The 16,305-nt window shown below is 37.3% G+C and overlaps 1 protein-coding gene across 1 annotated transcript in view; it reads right to left on the minus strand.

The window, feature by feature from the left end:
- Positions 1-14,709: 14,709 nt before the first annotated feature.
- The window catches only part of PRR16 (proline rich 16), a 113,312-nt gene continuing 111,716 nt past the window's right edge, over positions 14,710-16,305 (minus strand). Inside the window, 1 exon segment of the mRNA XM_074166743.1 lies at positions 14,710-15,468. Within this exon segment, the coding sequence (XP_074022844.1) occupies positions 14,710-15,468 (759 nt within the window).

Genomic DNA, 16,305 nt, shown 5'->3' on the forward strand with positions numbered 1-16,305 from the left:
GCATGTGTGGACCACAGTTGACCATGCGTGGTCTTATCAACACAACTGGGAGATCTTCATCTTCTGCAACAAGGCACAAACCCACAGGTCAAATTAGACAAGGGATAAGACTACTTACAAGACTACTGCAAGTATAGGCAATTGAATCAGATCTACAGTTCATAGTTTTTACAGTCAATATAGATGAAGCAGAGTGGTGCAAGGTTGGTTTATCAGTCAATTTCCTGTTAAACAGAAAACCAGTAAAATACCTTCCTACCCATAGTGCTTCAATATGTACTACAATATTTATGTTGTGTCCTAGAATCTTACGGCACTTTGATAAAGCTTTCTGCTTTCTATTTCACTCATTTTAAAGCCTCCATACATTGATGAAAATTTCCTTGAAACAAAACACAGTTGCTGAAAGCTCATGAAGTATTCACTTGAACATGATTTAAAAGATTCATTACATTCATTACAAATAATTAATCTCCTGCATGTATGGTTAATGAGTAATAGCAAAACAAACTTGTTAAAAGAGATACTAGTATATACAGATGCTTTTCTAATAGTTGTCCTGCCTCAGCCTGTGAATTCAGACTATAAGACCATCACTGAAGCTTGTTATGTTGGCAGTCTTCTTTCTAGAAATCAATGAGTCAGTTGTAATTTATTTACAACCTTATTTCTTGTTCCCCTAGCCTTAAATGAAGTGACTGAACAGCATGGCTTTGTACAGCTGGAGCTGAGTATCAGGAAAAAGAAGAGGCAGAAAATGAAAAATGCATGTAAAAAGCATTAATACTACAAAATTTACGTGTTGAGCCTTAAGTTTATATGAAATTTTGCTTTCCATATTTACTGTTCTGCTTCAATTTTTCCCTTGTTCCCTTGCTTCAATTTTTCCTTGAGGTTTCTTCTGCCTCAGCAATGCAATTCAGGCTCTAAAATCTGTTTCCCACATGAAAGAATGGCAAATCATTTAAGTAGACTTACTCTCACATGTGAATGTGATCAGAATTAACCTCATATTTCATTTTTTGTACTTATGCATTGAACACTGGTATAATTAGACTGTATACCACAGTGACAAGTTCAAAACTAAGTGACAATAAAACAAAATATAAATATATGCATTTTAAGATGCATAACAAGACAAAGTCAATGTTAACTATTGAGCTTCAGAAGAAGACACCACATTCTTATTTTTCTAACATGAGTTTCTCTTCTTGCCACTAAGACATGATATCCTTTTCCTCTGTCATTTTCATGCACATACAAAATAATTTACTCAACATATTGTAATAGCAGACTTTTCTAATTAGAGCAATGCTTAGTAATATCACAAAAAAGGGTTATTTCAGTATTTATGACTGTTTTCCAAGTTTTGGCAAAACCCAACTTCAAATAGTTTTCAGATAGTACAGCTAGTCTCCAAGCAGTGTATAATTACAACTCTGCAGGTTAGACATACTCTTGAAATACTACTCTTGTATTTAAAAATCAGGTCACCGCAGGAAAAAAAGAATTAAATCACCAGCATCTAAAGTATTCAGGATCATATTCAGTTGGTTATACAGATTTCAAATATATAAATTACAAATTATGAGTCATCATCGCTGTATTTTTTCATTTATCATTCAGGAGCTGTTATTACTGAAAAGTTTTAAAGAAATCTTTTATAGAGCGATATACTTTAATTTCTCAGTAACATATTATGATTGAAGTTGCAAAAGTTATGTATTATTTATCATGAAAATGGATTATTAAGAAAATTTATTATGAAAATAAATGCATAATCAAAATTGTCCCATTGGCCTACACAAGCTTTCCCATAGAGACTCATAATGAATGTTATCAATCAGTTACTATCTCAATGCAGGTAAAAACACAAAACATTCCACAAAAGCTGTTGGAGGAGTCTCACAATTTCTTTTTGTGAACCATGACCTTTTTTGTCAAAAAACATGGGAGCACTGAACCTTTATCAGGTGAGTCTCTTGCCCAACCTGTACAGTAATTATTGATATTATATATGTTTATCAAAATTACAGCAGATTTATTGTTCTGTTGATTGCTGCCCTCACCTTTTCGGAGGTCAGTTTTTCACTACTATTTCAGTTGTCAGAATTTCTCAGGGGGAGACAATGTAAGAATTAGTGATGTATTAAAAAATGCCTTAACATGCTGTGTTATGCATCATAAAGAAACAAAAAATATTGAAGATATTTCTCTCTTTCTCTTTGTCTCTTTCCCTCCCTCCTCCCCATGTTGATTTTAGACGAACAGAACCCAGGATGAAAGATTAAAAAAAAAAAACAACCCAAACTAAAATACAAGACTTCCTCCTTATACTAAGTACAAGACGAAAAAAAAATCTCCCAACAAGTCCCTAGCAGAAAAAAGCTTGACTACTATCTTATTAATGCAAATATGCATGGTGCTATTTCTGTTGCTAAAAATCTATTTGTGTTTCATGCGTATCTGCAGGGATTATGTTTTAGAAAATAAACATCCATGAAAAGCTCTTCCTTATGTATTCATTACTTTTCTGGTTTTATGACAATTGGTGCAAAAATAAAAGTTATAAATTGCTTAGAAGTAGCATCCTAATTTACCTAATTTCTTATGAAAATACACATTTTGCTACAACGATTACTGAAATCACATCAAAATAAAACTTAAGTTCCTATTTTGGTTATATTTTCTCCTCAGTTACCCTAGTGAAGCCCAGCCACTTATCTGAAATATATCATGGTATGTGTATACGAAAACATTTCTCCTGCAGCCTTATGTGCTTTTTAGATACTAGTCAAGTAAAGAAAAATACCCACATTCATGTGACAAGGTTGATTCTTTTTCTTCATTTAACGGTAAATCAAATAGAAACGCACAGACATAAATGTCTATTTTTATTTAAAGAGTTCATTAGGTCTTTGCTTAACTTCACATGGACACAATCTTAGTTCTGAAATTCAAAGACATGTAAGACATTGGATGTCACCAAAAAAAAAAAAAAAAAAAAAAAAAAGAAGGTATTCCATTCCATGTTCTTTCAATTCTTTCATAGACTGTCTCATTCACTGACTCACCAATTCTGGGGATAAACATTTTTTCAGACACCTTAGGTCACCCATCTGGTTTACTGCTTTACCACAAAAATGTAAAAATGTCTGCAGTTGACTTATTGTAGGGATGACACAAGAATGAGCAGCAAAGGTGAGTTAGGATCGTTTTTCACAAAACAGTGCAGGGTTAAATGTATACTATGCCACACCAGCACTGGGAACTGAAGAGCCGTATCCACAGATTGATTCTGAGGCCAATTCCTGCACAGCCAACTAGCAATTTGGCTGCCAAAGGATTTGTGACTTTTGTTGACATGGAGTTTGTCGCTCAGCTGTGAATTTTACATACAGATAGAAAAAGATGGTTTGTTCTGAAATCATAATTCTAGAAGGTAGAGAGACTCTTAGATATATACCCACAAAAGGCATCCAACCCCTTCATTTCAAGTCACTGTACAGGTAGACGTAATTCATTAACACTCTGCACAATTTGTACTTAGTTGTGCCTGTTTATAAAAAGCGAAGTTTGACTTTTTAATTTTCCATTCATTCTGGCATGCTTAACTGCTTTTTTTTATCTCTCTTCTTTGTCAAGTACAAAATTGCACCTGCTGGAAAGATCAGAAAGGTACATTTTTCATCTGCCTTTTAATGAAAGGTGTATCAGTTCTTTTAATGGCTAAGAGGGAGCGTTAGGGTAAATTACTTCGCCCTCCTGTAGATCTTCAAAGTGATTTCTTCAGACTTAGTGTGTCTCTTTTTTGAGACATCCAATTTTAATTTAAAAACTTTATAGTGTGGATTACTGACTACTTTTCCAAGTAAGATGCTCCACTAGCTACATACCTCACTGTGAAGAATTTTTAGCTTATTTCTAGTCTGATTTTATTAACTTAGGCAACAGTACCTTGTGGTTTTACTATATTAATGGGCCCTCTGCTGTCAGAAACATTATTTCCACTGAAACAATGAATAAGCTTCCTTCTAAACACTGTGTTTGTTAAGTTAAAGCATATCATAACCAGAAAGTTTTGACTTCCAGAAAAGCTTTAAGAGTAAGAAATATTTTTTTTTATTATTTTTCCTGAATTTTTAATTTGCATTATCTTTTCTGAAGCTCTACTATAAGGAAAGGACATTTTCCAGTAACAGCCTCACTAGATCTTGGCACTCTTAGACACTGCTTTCGCTGTTCAACTTGCTCATCAGAACTAGTAAGACTCTGGAAGTCACTGCTTCAACATAAAGTCACTAAAGCAAGCAAGTCTAACTCAGGTGTGTGGCCCGGCCTATACTTTACCATGCTAAAATTTTAATTCTCTGTAGAGTGAATCCTCTTTCATACTCAAGCAGAAGAGCTCTGTCATAAATACTTTCTTTAAAAGGCAGTAACAGAGAACGTTTGCCATCTGCAAATGTTTAATAACTGCCTGCTGTATTAATATCTGCTCAGCCTGCATTTTTCAAAGAATCATAGATAACTCAGCCTACATTTTTCATAGAATCATAGAATATCTCAAATTCTATGGGGAAGGGACCCATAAGGATCATCAAGTCCAACTCCCTGCTCCTCGCAGGACTACTTAAAACTAAAAATATATGACTAAGTACAGCATCCAGATGCTCTAGGAAATCTGACAGAGTTGGTGCCATGAGCACTTCCCTGGAGAGCTTGTTCCATTGATCAACTAATCTCTCAGTGAAGAACCTTTTCCTAATTTTCCTAGTACTACATAACTTTGCTCCAAAGCCGACAGAGGTTTTATTTTCATGATAGCTAAAACATTCCTATCCTAATTAATCTATTAACTTTGGTATTGTGATGGCTGTGATTTACTAATAACTTTCTCCTAGGAAGATGTGCTCTGAACTAGTAAAGATGGTACAAGATTGGAGATGTCCACTTACTGTAAGAAGTATTTGTTGATTTTACCCAAGAGTTACACTACCAGCTACCATACTACCACTACACAAAGATCTCACTGTGGGTACACCATGACCCATGTGCGATGGCACATATCTTTGAGTGATCATCTAAAAGACTCTGAAGAGGAACCATTCACACCTATTCAGGGACACGAGCCAGGGTAACATATATACTATGCCCACAGAAGCTCATTTCTTCAGCCTCTGCATCAAACTGATCCTCCCTGCATTCTACTTGTCTTTCAAAGTTCTGAATCACAATTTAACTGCCTCTACTGTCATCACACATCAGGTAAAAGTGCTGATGTGACTAAATACTTTTAGCAGCATCTAATCAAGTCCTTGCTTTCTGAAACATAAGAATTATACAGTCTGTCCTCAGGGACATGCACAGGCCAAGGGGACAGTATCACAGAATCATAGAATGGTTTGGGTTGGAAGGGACTTTTAAAGGTCATCTAGTCCAACTCCCCTGCAAGGAGTAGGCACATCTTCAACTAGATCAGGCTTATCAGAGACCCATCCAACCTGACCTTGAATTTTTACAGGGATGGGACATCAAACACCTCTCTGGGCAACCTGTTCCAGTGTTTCACCACCCTCATTGTAAAAAATTTCTTCCTTATATCTAGTTTGAATCTACCCTCTTTCAGTTAAAAAACATTAGCCCTTACCCTATCGCTGCAAGCCCTACTAAAAAAGTCTGTTCCCATCTTTCCTGTAGGCCCCCTTTAGGTACTGGAAGACCACGATAAGGTGTCCACAGAGACTTCTCCAGGCTGAACAACACCAACTCTCTCATCTTGTCTTTACAGAAGAGGTATTCCCACCCTCTGATCATCTTTGTGGCTCTCCTCTGGACTGACTCCCAACAGGTCCATGTCTTTTCTGTACTGGAGCTGGATGCAGTACTCCACATGAGCTCTCACGAGACTCGACTAGAGAGGTAGAATCACCTCCCTCAACCTGCTGGCCATGCTTCTTTTGATGCAGCCCAGGATGCAGTCGGCCTTCTGAGTTGTAAGCGCACATTGCCAGCTCATGTCAAGCTTCTCATCAACCAACATCCCCAAGTCCTTCTCCTCAGTGCTGCTCTTGATTCACTCCTCCCCCAGCTTATATTGGTACCAGGGGTTGCCCTGACCCAGGTGAAGGGCCTTGCACTCGGCCTTGTTGAACCTCATGAGACTTTCATGGACCCAATTCTCAAGCTTGTCTGGGTCCCTCTGAATGGCAATCCTGTCCCTCAGGAGTGTCAACGGCACCACTCATCTGCAAATTTGCTGAGGGTACACTCGATCCAACTGTCTATGTCATTGATGAAGATGACACAGACACCCAGAAACATGGACTAATTCAACTGAAATGTCACCAGGCCTGCACACCTGCACCAGACGAAGGCTGCACAGCTGCAAAGCTGCCTGGTAGATGCACATCAAGTTTAAATAATCATGGAATGACAGCAAAATGAGCAACATGTATCCTAGTGGAAAAATTCAGGGAAGAGAAGATGTACTATCCACTTTCAGCTCCTTCGTCTAGTTCTGTTGCACAGGTTTGACCCCAGTATGTATGTCTACCTCTACCATCCATCTTGCAGTAAAACACAAACCTTTGAATTTTTAACACGTTACTGTTGTGCAGCTAAAATAAAATGTGTATTTTTGCCAGTTGGTAGTGGTTTTATGTTGCTTTTACTTTTTCTTCCCACTTTTGACACCTATTCAACAGCATTCATTAATCTCCTTGTCCTCCAAACCACTTGATTAATATCAGTGAAAACTGAGCTTTAAGATCATTATATACATAGCTAAATGTGAGAAGTCTTTACTTTATCTCCTTGATATCCTTTTGTTCCTTTAGGTCTATCTAAACTAAAAATGTATTTTATTGGAGGACTGCACTCTATACAGTCCATCCAGTTTTACTATTTTCTTGTTCCTAAGTCAGTTAATATAAAATTAGCTTAACGGCGTCAGATATTTCCTGAATCTAGACTAGTAAATTCTCTAGGGGCAGAGTCTGTAACTACCCATTTCTATCAGGATTATTGCACACTTATAGGTTAAAACTTGGATAAGTAAGTGGAGACCTTGCTGAATGAAAGATCCTCAGTATTTTTTTCCTTGCATTTTAAAATAGCAGTTAGGACATTTTAAGTACTTGATTCCTAGTTTCCACTCAAGCAAAGTTCTAAGCATGTTTAAGCCCTATCAGTGAATATATTTTAGGGAATATTTATTGACAATGTATTTGGACATTTGGAGAATGCAAAGCTTGCTTTCTTACATTCTACTGCTTGGCATGAGTGACACATTGAACATTATGCTCTCTGGAAAGAGATGAAAAAAAACTAAGGGTTTGATTTCCAGTACAAACAGAAAAATGCAATTCCAAATTCGTACACAATATCCTGTTAATGTCCATTGGGGAAATAAGGGCTAAGCTGATGCAAGAGCAGCACGCAATTCTATGCTCCATTACTGAGAATATCTGAATATCCTTTATAAGCATTTTTATTGTCACATCTAATAAATTTTAGTAATCTTGAGCCACATTAAATAAAGTTAAACTCTTAGATCACACAACTCTATCCCATTCTTACACTACTGTGCATTTGTGGAAGAAGAAAAGGTAGAAAGGGCAAAAGATGATAATGAATGGTATAAAAAGCCAAATTTTCAAACTCCCCAAATACTATATAATTCTGGTAGAATTAAACCCTGGGCTGAGCAGAGCAAATTGTGTGGCTTGTGTTTTCTGTAGTGCACTGAGGCACTGCCTCCTTACCATGCAGACCTGCAAATGTGTCTGGCTATGCAAGGGATACTGAGATATAATGTCCCTTATATCTGATTTAGCATCAGATCTAGAAATGCCACAGTGCTAGGAACACAGTTCCTCCAGGAAGAAGTTTGTCATTGCCTCCCAGTGCTCCTCCTGGGCAGCGTGGCTATGCATCATACCTTCTTTCGCTCTGTATCTAAAGGACAAGTCCCAGAGATATTAAAGTCTTACTGACTCATTAGACTCTCCTTTTAAAATTTTCATTGTCCTGTTCCACAGTACAGGGTTTAAAGCACTTAACCACATTTTTCTTTTATTTACTATATATTATTAAATCTCATGTCTTCTGTGCATTCATTAATGGGTTCTACATTCACTTGACAGCTAGTAACAAAAGTTACTCTACTACTAATTATGAAAGTCCTATTGAATGCCACTTAACTTTCTGTATTATTTCCCTATCTTCAATTCTAGCACAGGAACTTATTTTCAATGAGGATATCCCCCTTTTTTTTCCCAGTTATATCCTAAAATGACTTTTATTCCTTTGTTTAGTTGGTGAGCTAAAAAGACAGAAGCATTTCAAAGACTTTCCTGTCTAAGTCATGTAGTACAAGTTAAGGTATCAGAAGATTTATTCATGAATATTCTTCAAAACCTCCGTACTTTAAAACTCCTGGAGTAAATGAGGCAACTTTCATATACAGGTGAACTTTGCTCTTTCCAGCATGGAAAGAATGCCCTGGCTCTATTATTCTCATTTTTCCTGCACTATACCCACTGCTCCCACTGTGCTAGACTCATTGCACAAGCATATGCATGTGCCATGCTTTAAATTAAATAAATAAATAAATAAAGCCTCTGTTTCTTACAGATACAGAAAGTCCCATTTTGTCTTATAATCCAAAATAAAAGAAGGAAAGCAATCAAAACAAAAATCACTTTATTTGTTCATTTTTTTGGGTACTGTTTCAACTGAGCTAGTTTAACAGCACAGTATGAGGAAACTGGTCCACACAGATATGAATAAAATTAGAAGTTGTGTCCAGTCCCATTTCCTTCATACATTTCATCAGTACAGAGAGATGTATTGCTGTCCAATGCAAAAGAAGTGCATTTTCATCTGTAACAATTACTACATCATAGAATAAGTGTCTTTCTTTGTATGTGTTTTATTACACACTATTGAGAATTACCTGCTCTATAGGTTTCTTGTAAGAAAGTATGCCGACAACACCAACCTGAGTGGTGCAGTCAACACACTGGAGGAAAGGGATGCCATCGAGAGGGATCTGGACAGGCTTGAGAGTTGGGCCCAAGAAAACCTCATGAAGTTCAACAAAGCAAAGTGCAAGGTCTCCTGCATGTGGGTCAGGGCAATCTCCGAAGCACAAATACAGGCTGGGAGGAGAACAGATTGAGAACAGCCCTGAGGGGAAGGGCTTGGAGTTGTTGGTTGATGATAAGCTCAACATGAGCCTGCAATGCGTGCTGGCAGCCCAGAAAGCCAACCGGATCCTGGGCTCCATCAAAAGAAGCGCAGCCAGCAGGTGGAGGGAGGTGATTCTACTCCTCTACTCCGCTTTGGTGAGGACGCCATCTGGAGTACTGTGTCCAACTCGGGAGCCCGCAACATTAAGACATAGACCTGTTGGAATGGGTCCAGAGGAGGGCCACAAAGAAGATCAGAGGGTTAGAGCACCTCTCCTATGAAGACAGGCTGAGAGAGTTGGGGTTGTTCAGCCTGGAGAAGAGAAGTCTCTGTGGAGACCCTATAATACCTTTCCAGTACCTAAAGGGGGCCTACAGAAGAGATGGGGATGGACTCTTTATCAGGGAGTGCAGTGATAGGACGGGGGGGAACAGTTTTAAACTGAAAGAGGGTAGATTTGGATTAGATATTAGGAAGAAATTCTTTACTGTGAGGGTGGTGAGACACTGGAATAGGTTGCCCAGAGAAGTTGCGGCTGCCCCATCTCTGGAAGTCTTCAATGCCAGGCTGGATGGGGTTTTGAACAACCTGGTCTAGTGGGAGGTGTCACTGCCCAGGGCAAAGGGGTTGGAACTCAATGAACTTTAAGGTCGCTTCTAACCTGAACCATTCTATGATTCTGATTCTTCAAATTGAACTGGAAAGGAAATAAACAATTCTGTGAATAATTCTGCCATGGCCTGGCTTTTTTCTTGCTCTCTTATGCTTAAAGTGATTCAAGATCAAGTTCAAAGTAATAATAATAACCCTACTTGACGTATAACAAACTCTGGGATTGATGCAAGCACTGCTGAAGTATATATACTTAAACATATTTGTTCAAAGTTTCTGGTTTGGTTTTTTTTTCATAACTTACCTATTATTTTTCCCTTATATAAATAAGATTTCAAAAGAACTCAGTCAAAAGATCAGGCAAACAACATAAAGAGACAGATATGAGAACACAAAGCTCTTACAAAAATATAATTTCTTATTATGAACACAATTTACAACCACCAGTGAAGCAGACTGAGCTCAGTTCCTTAAAAAGTCTTAGTATACAAATCAAATATTTTAGGATTAAAGAAAAAAACTTTTCTCTTGAGGAGAAGAGACAACAATTTCTAGACCTCTGCTCTTTATTTTCCCCAAGGAAGGCAGCAGAATGAACTTGGTCTTACTCATTGTTTGAAGCACCGCTGTTGGCTGGCTATTGCATGCAATTTATGTTCTACATCTTTGATTGGATTAGGCCTGACTTTTTTCTATCTATAAAAAAAATTTTCACAGCACAAAAGATACATAGTCCTGCAGTAATAAAACCAGTCCTGCAAAAATGGAAAGATTCTAGTTCCTCTTGGTCATTCCTACATGAGAGATTCTTACCTATGCTCATAACCTGACAGGAGACTGATTATCTCAACAATAAGAAAACTCTGCCTCAACATTTCCAAAAATTTAGCATCACAAAAGACTCGGCAACCTAAATACCATGGTCCCACCTGCTTACACCACTGAAATAATGCATCACAGCTGATAGACACAGCACATGGCGCAATTTCTTAACAAAACCCTCCAACTATGTAGTAACATGGGCACTTTGCCATACATGAACAAATGTGATAAAATAGAAAACAGTAGCAGACTTGCACAGGTTGACAAGAGCATGGGCCACTCCCCTGCAGCAAGATATCTGGTCAAGTCCATTTATCTCAGCAGCTCCAGTCTCAGCTAACAAGAGCACTCTTTGACCAACATGAGGTAGATGGATGTCAAATCATTTAAGATCAGGAACACAACTCCCGCAGGTAATTGAAGAATTCACACTGAACTCTGCTTGCTTTAAAACCAATAATCAAGTTATCTGAAGGAAGTTTAAAAGAGCTGTAATCTACTTCATTTACTTCATGTAACATTTTAAATAAAATATTGATTTAATAATAAAAAAGGGGGATGAAGATTTTTAATCTTTTCTTGTTTCTATGAACAGTGGATGATGTGATGAAAGGTATGATGAAAGGTGTAAGACTCGAGAAGACAATAGGGAAGAACGGTGACTTTTATTATGTGATAAAAAGATTCACAATCTTTTTGAAGGTTCTTTCCCTACATCTTTATAAAGTGTTGTTATTGGATTTTATTCTCCTAGTGTTCCTTTCTTATGACGCATGCATATGCTAGCTTTTATTAATCAATGCCAGTATTATTAACTAGGCAATTTTCGTTGTTGATATCCATTTTGCTAAGCTTGTCCCCTTCATTAAATTGATAGAAACCATCTTCTCCTTCCATTTGCATTTGAGAAGTCTAGATCTGGACAATTCATACTTTAAAATACCTTTGGGGAATCAAAACTAAGCAGCAGTCTGAAATGACATAAATTGTTGAATTAAAGCTCTGAGTAGTGTTACTGGACTTTCAGTTTTTCAGATATTAACATACTTGCAAAACACTAAATATAATCTCAAAAATATTACATTTAAGTTTCAAAGGCAGGCAATTCCTGTCTAGTTCTGGTTAATCTACTGTGCTTTCCTCAGTAAGGTGTGAAATATGCTGTGTTATAAGTTTTCAAAAATGCTCCACAGAGGTTATATACCTAATTTAAATGTAAAAAACACTCCTGGCTGAATATATTATTGCATACTCTCTTAGGCCATTTTTATTAGAAGTTTCCAGAGTGCTGCAAAGCTTAAAGTTAACTGTTTCCCATGCTTTGCAAGGTTACCTGGTTTAATCTGAATTTTATTCTGCCATGTTAATATTGTGAAATTGATACACTGATAAAAATACCTTACAGTAGGACACAGGCCAGGGATGTTGTCATTAAAACAGAGGAACTGATTCATTGTTTATTGCATGATTTAACAGAGACCTGGGAAAACTTTGGTGCATTAAAGAAAGCCTGGGTTAGCAAACTGCAGAAAAACAATGTATTTCCTTCACATTTGGAAACCGCATTTCTGGCCAAAAGCTGCACTGCATTTGAAAATCTGCATCTTTTGTTTTTATACCACAGGACTTTTCCCCCATGAAAATGTACAAAGAAGGGCAGTAGCTTGTGAAAGAGTACTCAGGAGGCATGGGAAAAGAGACAAAAAAGTCCCTCTGAAAGAGAAGACAAAAGTGTAAGATGGAACATGTTGAATACCAAAACTGAACATGAAATGCTGAAAGTCAGATACCACTTAAACTTTCCAGAGCTGAGAACTCTAAACTTAACACTGCAATAAACCTGAAATTTACAAAATGCACATCCATAGAGTACAGCATGTAATTTGGAGGTACTAACACATTCATGAGACTGACCAGCCCAGGGATAGAATCCAGAGGAGCAATATTGTGCTCTGTGCTATGAGAGATGAGTTTATATTGGAAAAAATGAGCTAAGTGAGGTAAGACATATGCAGCAGATCCTCCCTTCTAAAATTATGCAGTGTTATTTTCTCTAATATAAGATGAAACAAATACTTTATGCAATGTTTGATTTGCATTATCCTATAATTTCTTGTACACAGTAGCTCTTTTAAGAAGGAAAAAAATTAAACTAGCTTAGAGCAGTGGATATATGACGTCCACAGCAGTGATGAAGTCCACAAGACAGCAAGAGTTTTCTTTTGAAAAGAAAAACTCTAGATACACAATGTGGATATGTCCACACATTGCTCCTATGATTTTAGATGTAATTTTCAATGTGTGAGGAAGGGAGGTGCTGTGAAGTCCCAGGGCGTGAGAAGAATCTACCTAACAGTAGCTTCATTTGGGCAACAAAAATCTCGCACATGTGCAAGTTACTGCCTCCTGCTGCAAGTGCTAGGACTTAGCAACAGCTCTCATGAGATTAAGTATAGTCAAACAATACAAAATGTAAAATGCATCACGAAAAACATGTGGGGAGCATCTGGGGAAAGCACGATTAAGCATTTAAGGTAATTTCCTTGCTTTGCAACTTTTATGCAAGGAATACAACATGAAGCTTTAGACCCTAAATGTGTATTTGCACAAAATACAATCCTTGTTTACTGCAAAGGTTTTCAAAGGGTTGTTAAGTGTTAAGATTTCTGTTATGATTATTCTGATTATTTTGGTTTAAATACTATAAGTGTACTATAATGTGTATACAGGGAAACTGCTTGAAGATTCGTTTTCAGTTTACTACTTACTACTGCATGTAAATGGAAATTTAAATTATAAATCTGTTTTGTCTACTTTTGTCTGCTTTGCCATAGAGTATGTTTTACATTTCAGCTGAAAAAAGCATACTGCTTTTATATAGCATCTGCTGTTGGGCCATTTGAGATTAATTTGGCACAACTTTCGTAAAAAACAGATTTATTATCAGATTTTCTTCACTGATTGGATGATTTTAACTCTAGGTCCCAACAATTCTCTTTGTGAGAATAAAAGAGTGTTCTTTCATAAAATAATGAAAAACACTGAGGACTTTTTTTTCAACAACTAAGAATATTAATTGAGTTCAGCATCAAAATGTGATAACATGTAAAATATCTTGTTTTGCATGTTAATGCTTAGTAATTGCACAGAGCTTTTCAACTTCAAAGCTCTTTACATGAATTAAGTGGATGTTCCTGCAGGCCTCAGGCAAAATTTTCTTTGGCTTCAAAAAGAGATTTGCACCAGACAAAAGCTTTGTGAAAAACACAGGACTGCACTTTGTTGTTTTAATCTACTGTCATCGCATGTGAGATAAAATATCACTTCCATTCTGCAGACTGAGCAGTGGAAATAGGGTGGAACTGAATGGGACTATCCCTGCTCACCTGAAAATTCCCTACATCAACTTGATTGTGGCACACTGCATAAGTGAGAAAGAAAATGTGAGATAATTCAGTTTTCCAAAGCCATGTCAACATACCCTTCATTATTTCTTTACTTCCCCACCAAAGATCAAGCTGCCTGAAAGTCCAATGATTACCTCCTGTTGCACTGTTCCACACACAATGACTTCACTCAAGTAGTCAGGCAGAGAAAAAAGCATTTGCTAGAATTCAGTCAAAAGTTATTTTCTGGTACTCTGCTTTGCTTTGTCAAATGACATTTTAAATGGTACTTGCTAGAAACAGGAAGGTTCCCAAAAGCCAGAAGCAACAGTTATTCCCTTATGTCAGATAGACCGAAATCTATTGTGAATCACCACTCAGCGTTTTCAAACTGAACTTTCTTTTCACTGTCTTTTAAACCATGCTACAGATAAGAAACTGCAACAGATGTTTAAAACCTACGAGCTAAAGCATGAATATTTTTTCAGCATCCTTTGCCATGATAACATTTTTTTGCAAGTACAAGCAAGACCAACAAGCATTCGTCTTTGTACTTACCATGTGATTTTTATGCCACTTCACTGGACACAGGGAGTAATACATTGGGTCTTTTTATTGCTCAAGTAGAAAGTGCTCATTACCTATTTATGTTTATATATAGGAAAAAACAAAGAGTTGTTTCAAGTGGCATACATCACACTGTTGTAGTGGTCGATTTCCTCAAGATGGTCTTCTGGGGTTTTGGTGCAGTTTGCGGAGGCACAGTCGCAGGTCTTGGAGGAGGAAAGCTATTACTGGGACTTATACCCAGCCCTCCATTTTCCAGAGGAAATGGAGGCAGCGGAGGGGGTGGAGGTGGCAGAGGAGGGCACTGGTGTGGCAGCTTTCCCACAACACGTGCAGGCTCACTGTGCAAGTGCACCTCCCTGTTTTTAATGTTATACCGAACATCACAGTCAGGGCAATAGCCGTGGTACTGCACTTTTTCACTAAATCGTACCCGTTCCCTTGCTCCCGGCTGAGGACACCGCTCTTTCTCAGCTCTGTGCATCAGAGGCTGCATTGCAACCTTCTCCAAGTTACTGTTCGGTAAACAGCATATATCTCCATTGGGGATGCGATTTAGCCCAACTGGCAAGCCCCCGTTTCGTAGCAGGGTACCATTAGTCTTGACAGGGTTGGCTGAAGGAGGCACCCTGGGAGGCTCGTCACACTTGACAGGTGTCAGTCGCGGTGGAGGCGGGGGTGGATTTGGCTTCCGCAGCACAGTGAGGATAGCAGAGGGGTGCGCAGGCGGCTTGATGAGGGGTGCGCTGCCCCGCACCTTGACTTTCTCCAAGCTGGAAGCTGTTGTGCTGCTGGAGCTGCTGTTGAGTGTGTCCGTTTTGGAACTGTCTGTCATCTCATCCTCCAGCTGCAAGTCGGATGTCAGTGTGTCAATCTGGTCAACCACCTGCACAACAGCCAGAGTGAAAACAGTGAGAAAAGGTTGCCCCAGTTAAGGCACAGAAAAAAAAAAAGCGCACTCTCCACTATCAGTTTTGTCCTTCCCAGAACTGAAGCATCCAATTTTTTTTTACCATATTCCTTTTGTTTTGCTAATGTAATTAAAAAACCCCATACATACATATTTATTATTAATAATAATTATTATAATTTTATATATTATATTATATTATATTATATTATATTATATTATTATTTTTATATTATTATATTTATATATTATACTATAGATTATATTTATATATTATATTATATTATATATAATATATATAATATATATAATATATATTATATTATATTATAACATTATACTAATTATTATTAATAATAATAATGGATGGCTACTAATAATAAAAAAGGGATGGCTACTTTGCTAGATCATCACCTCAATACAAAAAAAAATTGTAACTTGAAACACTCTGAAATGAAATTCTGTTTCTTTCCCTCTAGGGTTTAGTTGGTAATATCATTGTAAGTGAACTGTAATCCTTCAATATTATCCTTTGCCTTCCAGTGCAGGAGGAGACTGAATTATTTAACTTTAGCTTCTACATCATGGCTTCTGAATCTAAATCTTGTGCAGAATATCTTTTAGCTCTGACCTTTCACACAGTCTAGACTTAAATATGCATCTCTGTATAGGTGATATTATACACATATATAAATTTGGTACACTCTTTCCTGACAATTTTTTAACATAAATAATCTCTGAGAAGCAACTGCCCTCTTGTATTAGACTGCATTCTTTATGAATATTTTCCTTAAGATCTGAGATCCTCCGAAG

Source organism: Numenius arquata, chromosome Z (genome assembly GCF_964106895.1).
Source record: "Numenius arquata chromosome Z, bNumArq3.hap1.1, whole genome shotgun sequence".
NCBI classification, from domain to species: domain Eukaryota; kingdom Metazoa; phylum Chordata; class Aves; order Charadriiformes; family Scolopacidae; genus Numenius; species Numenius arquata.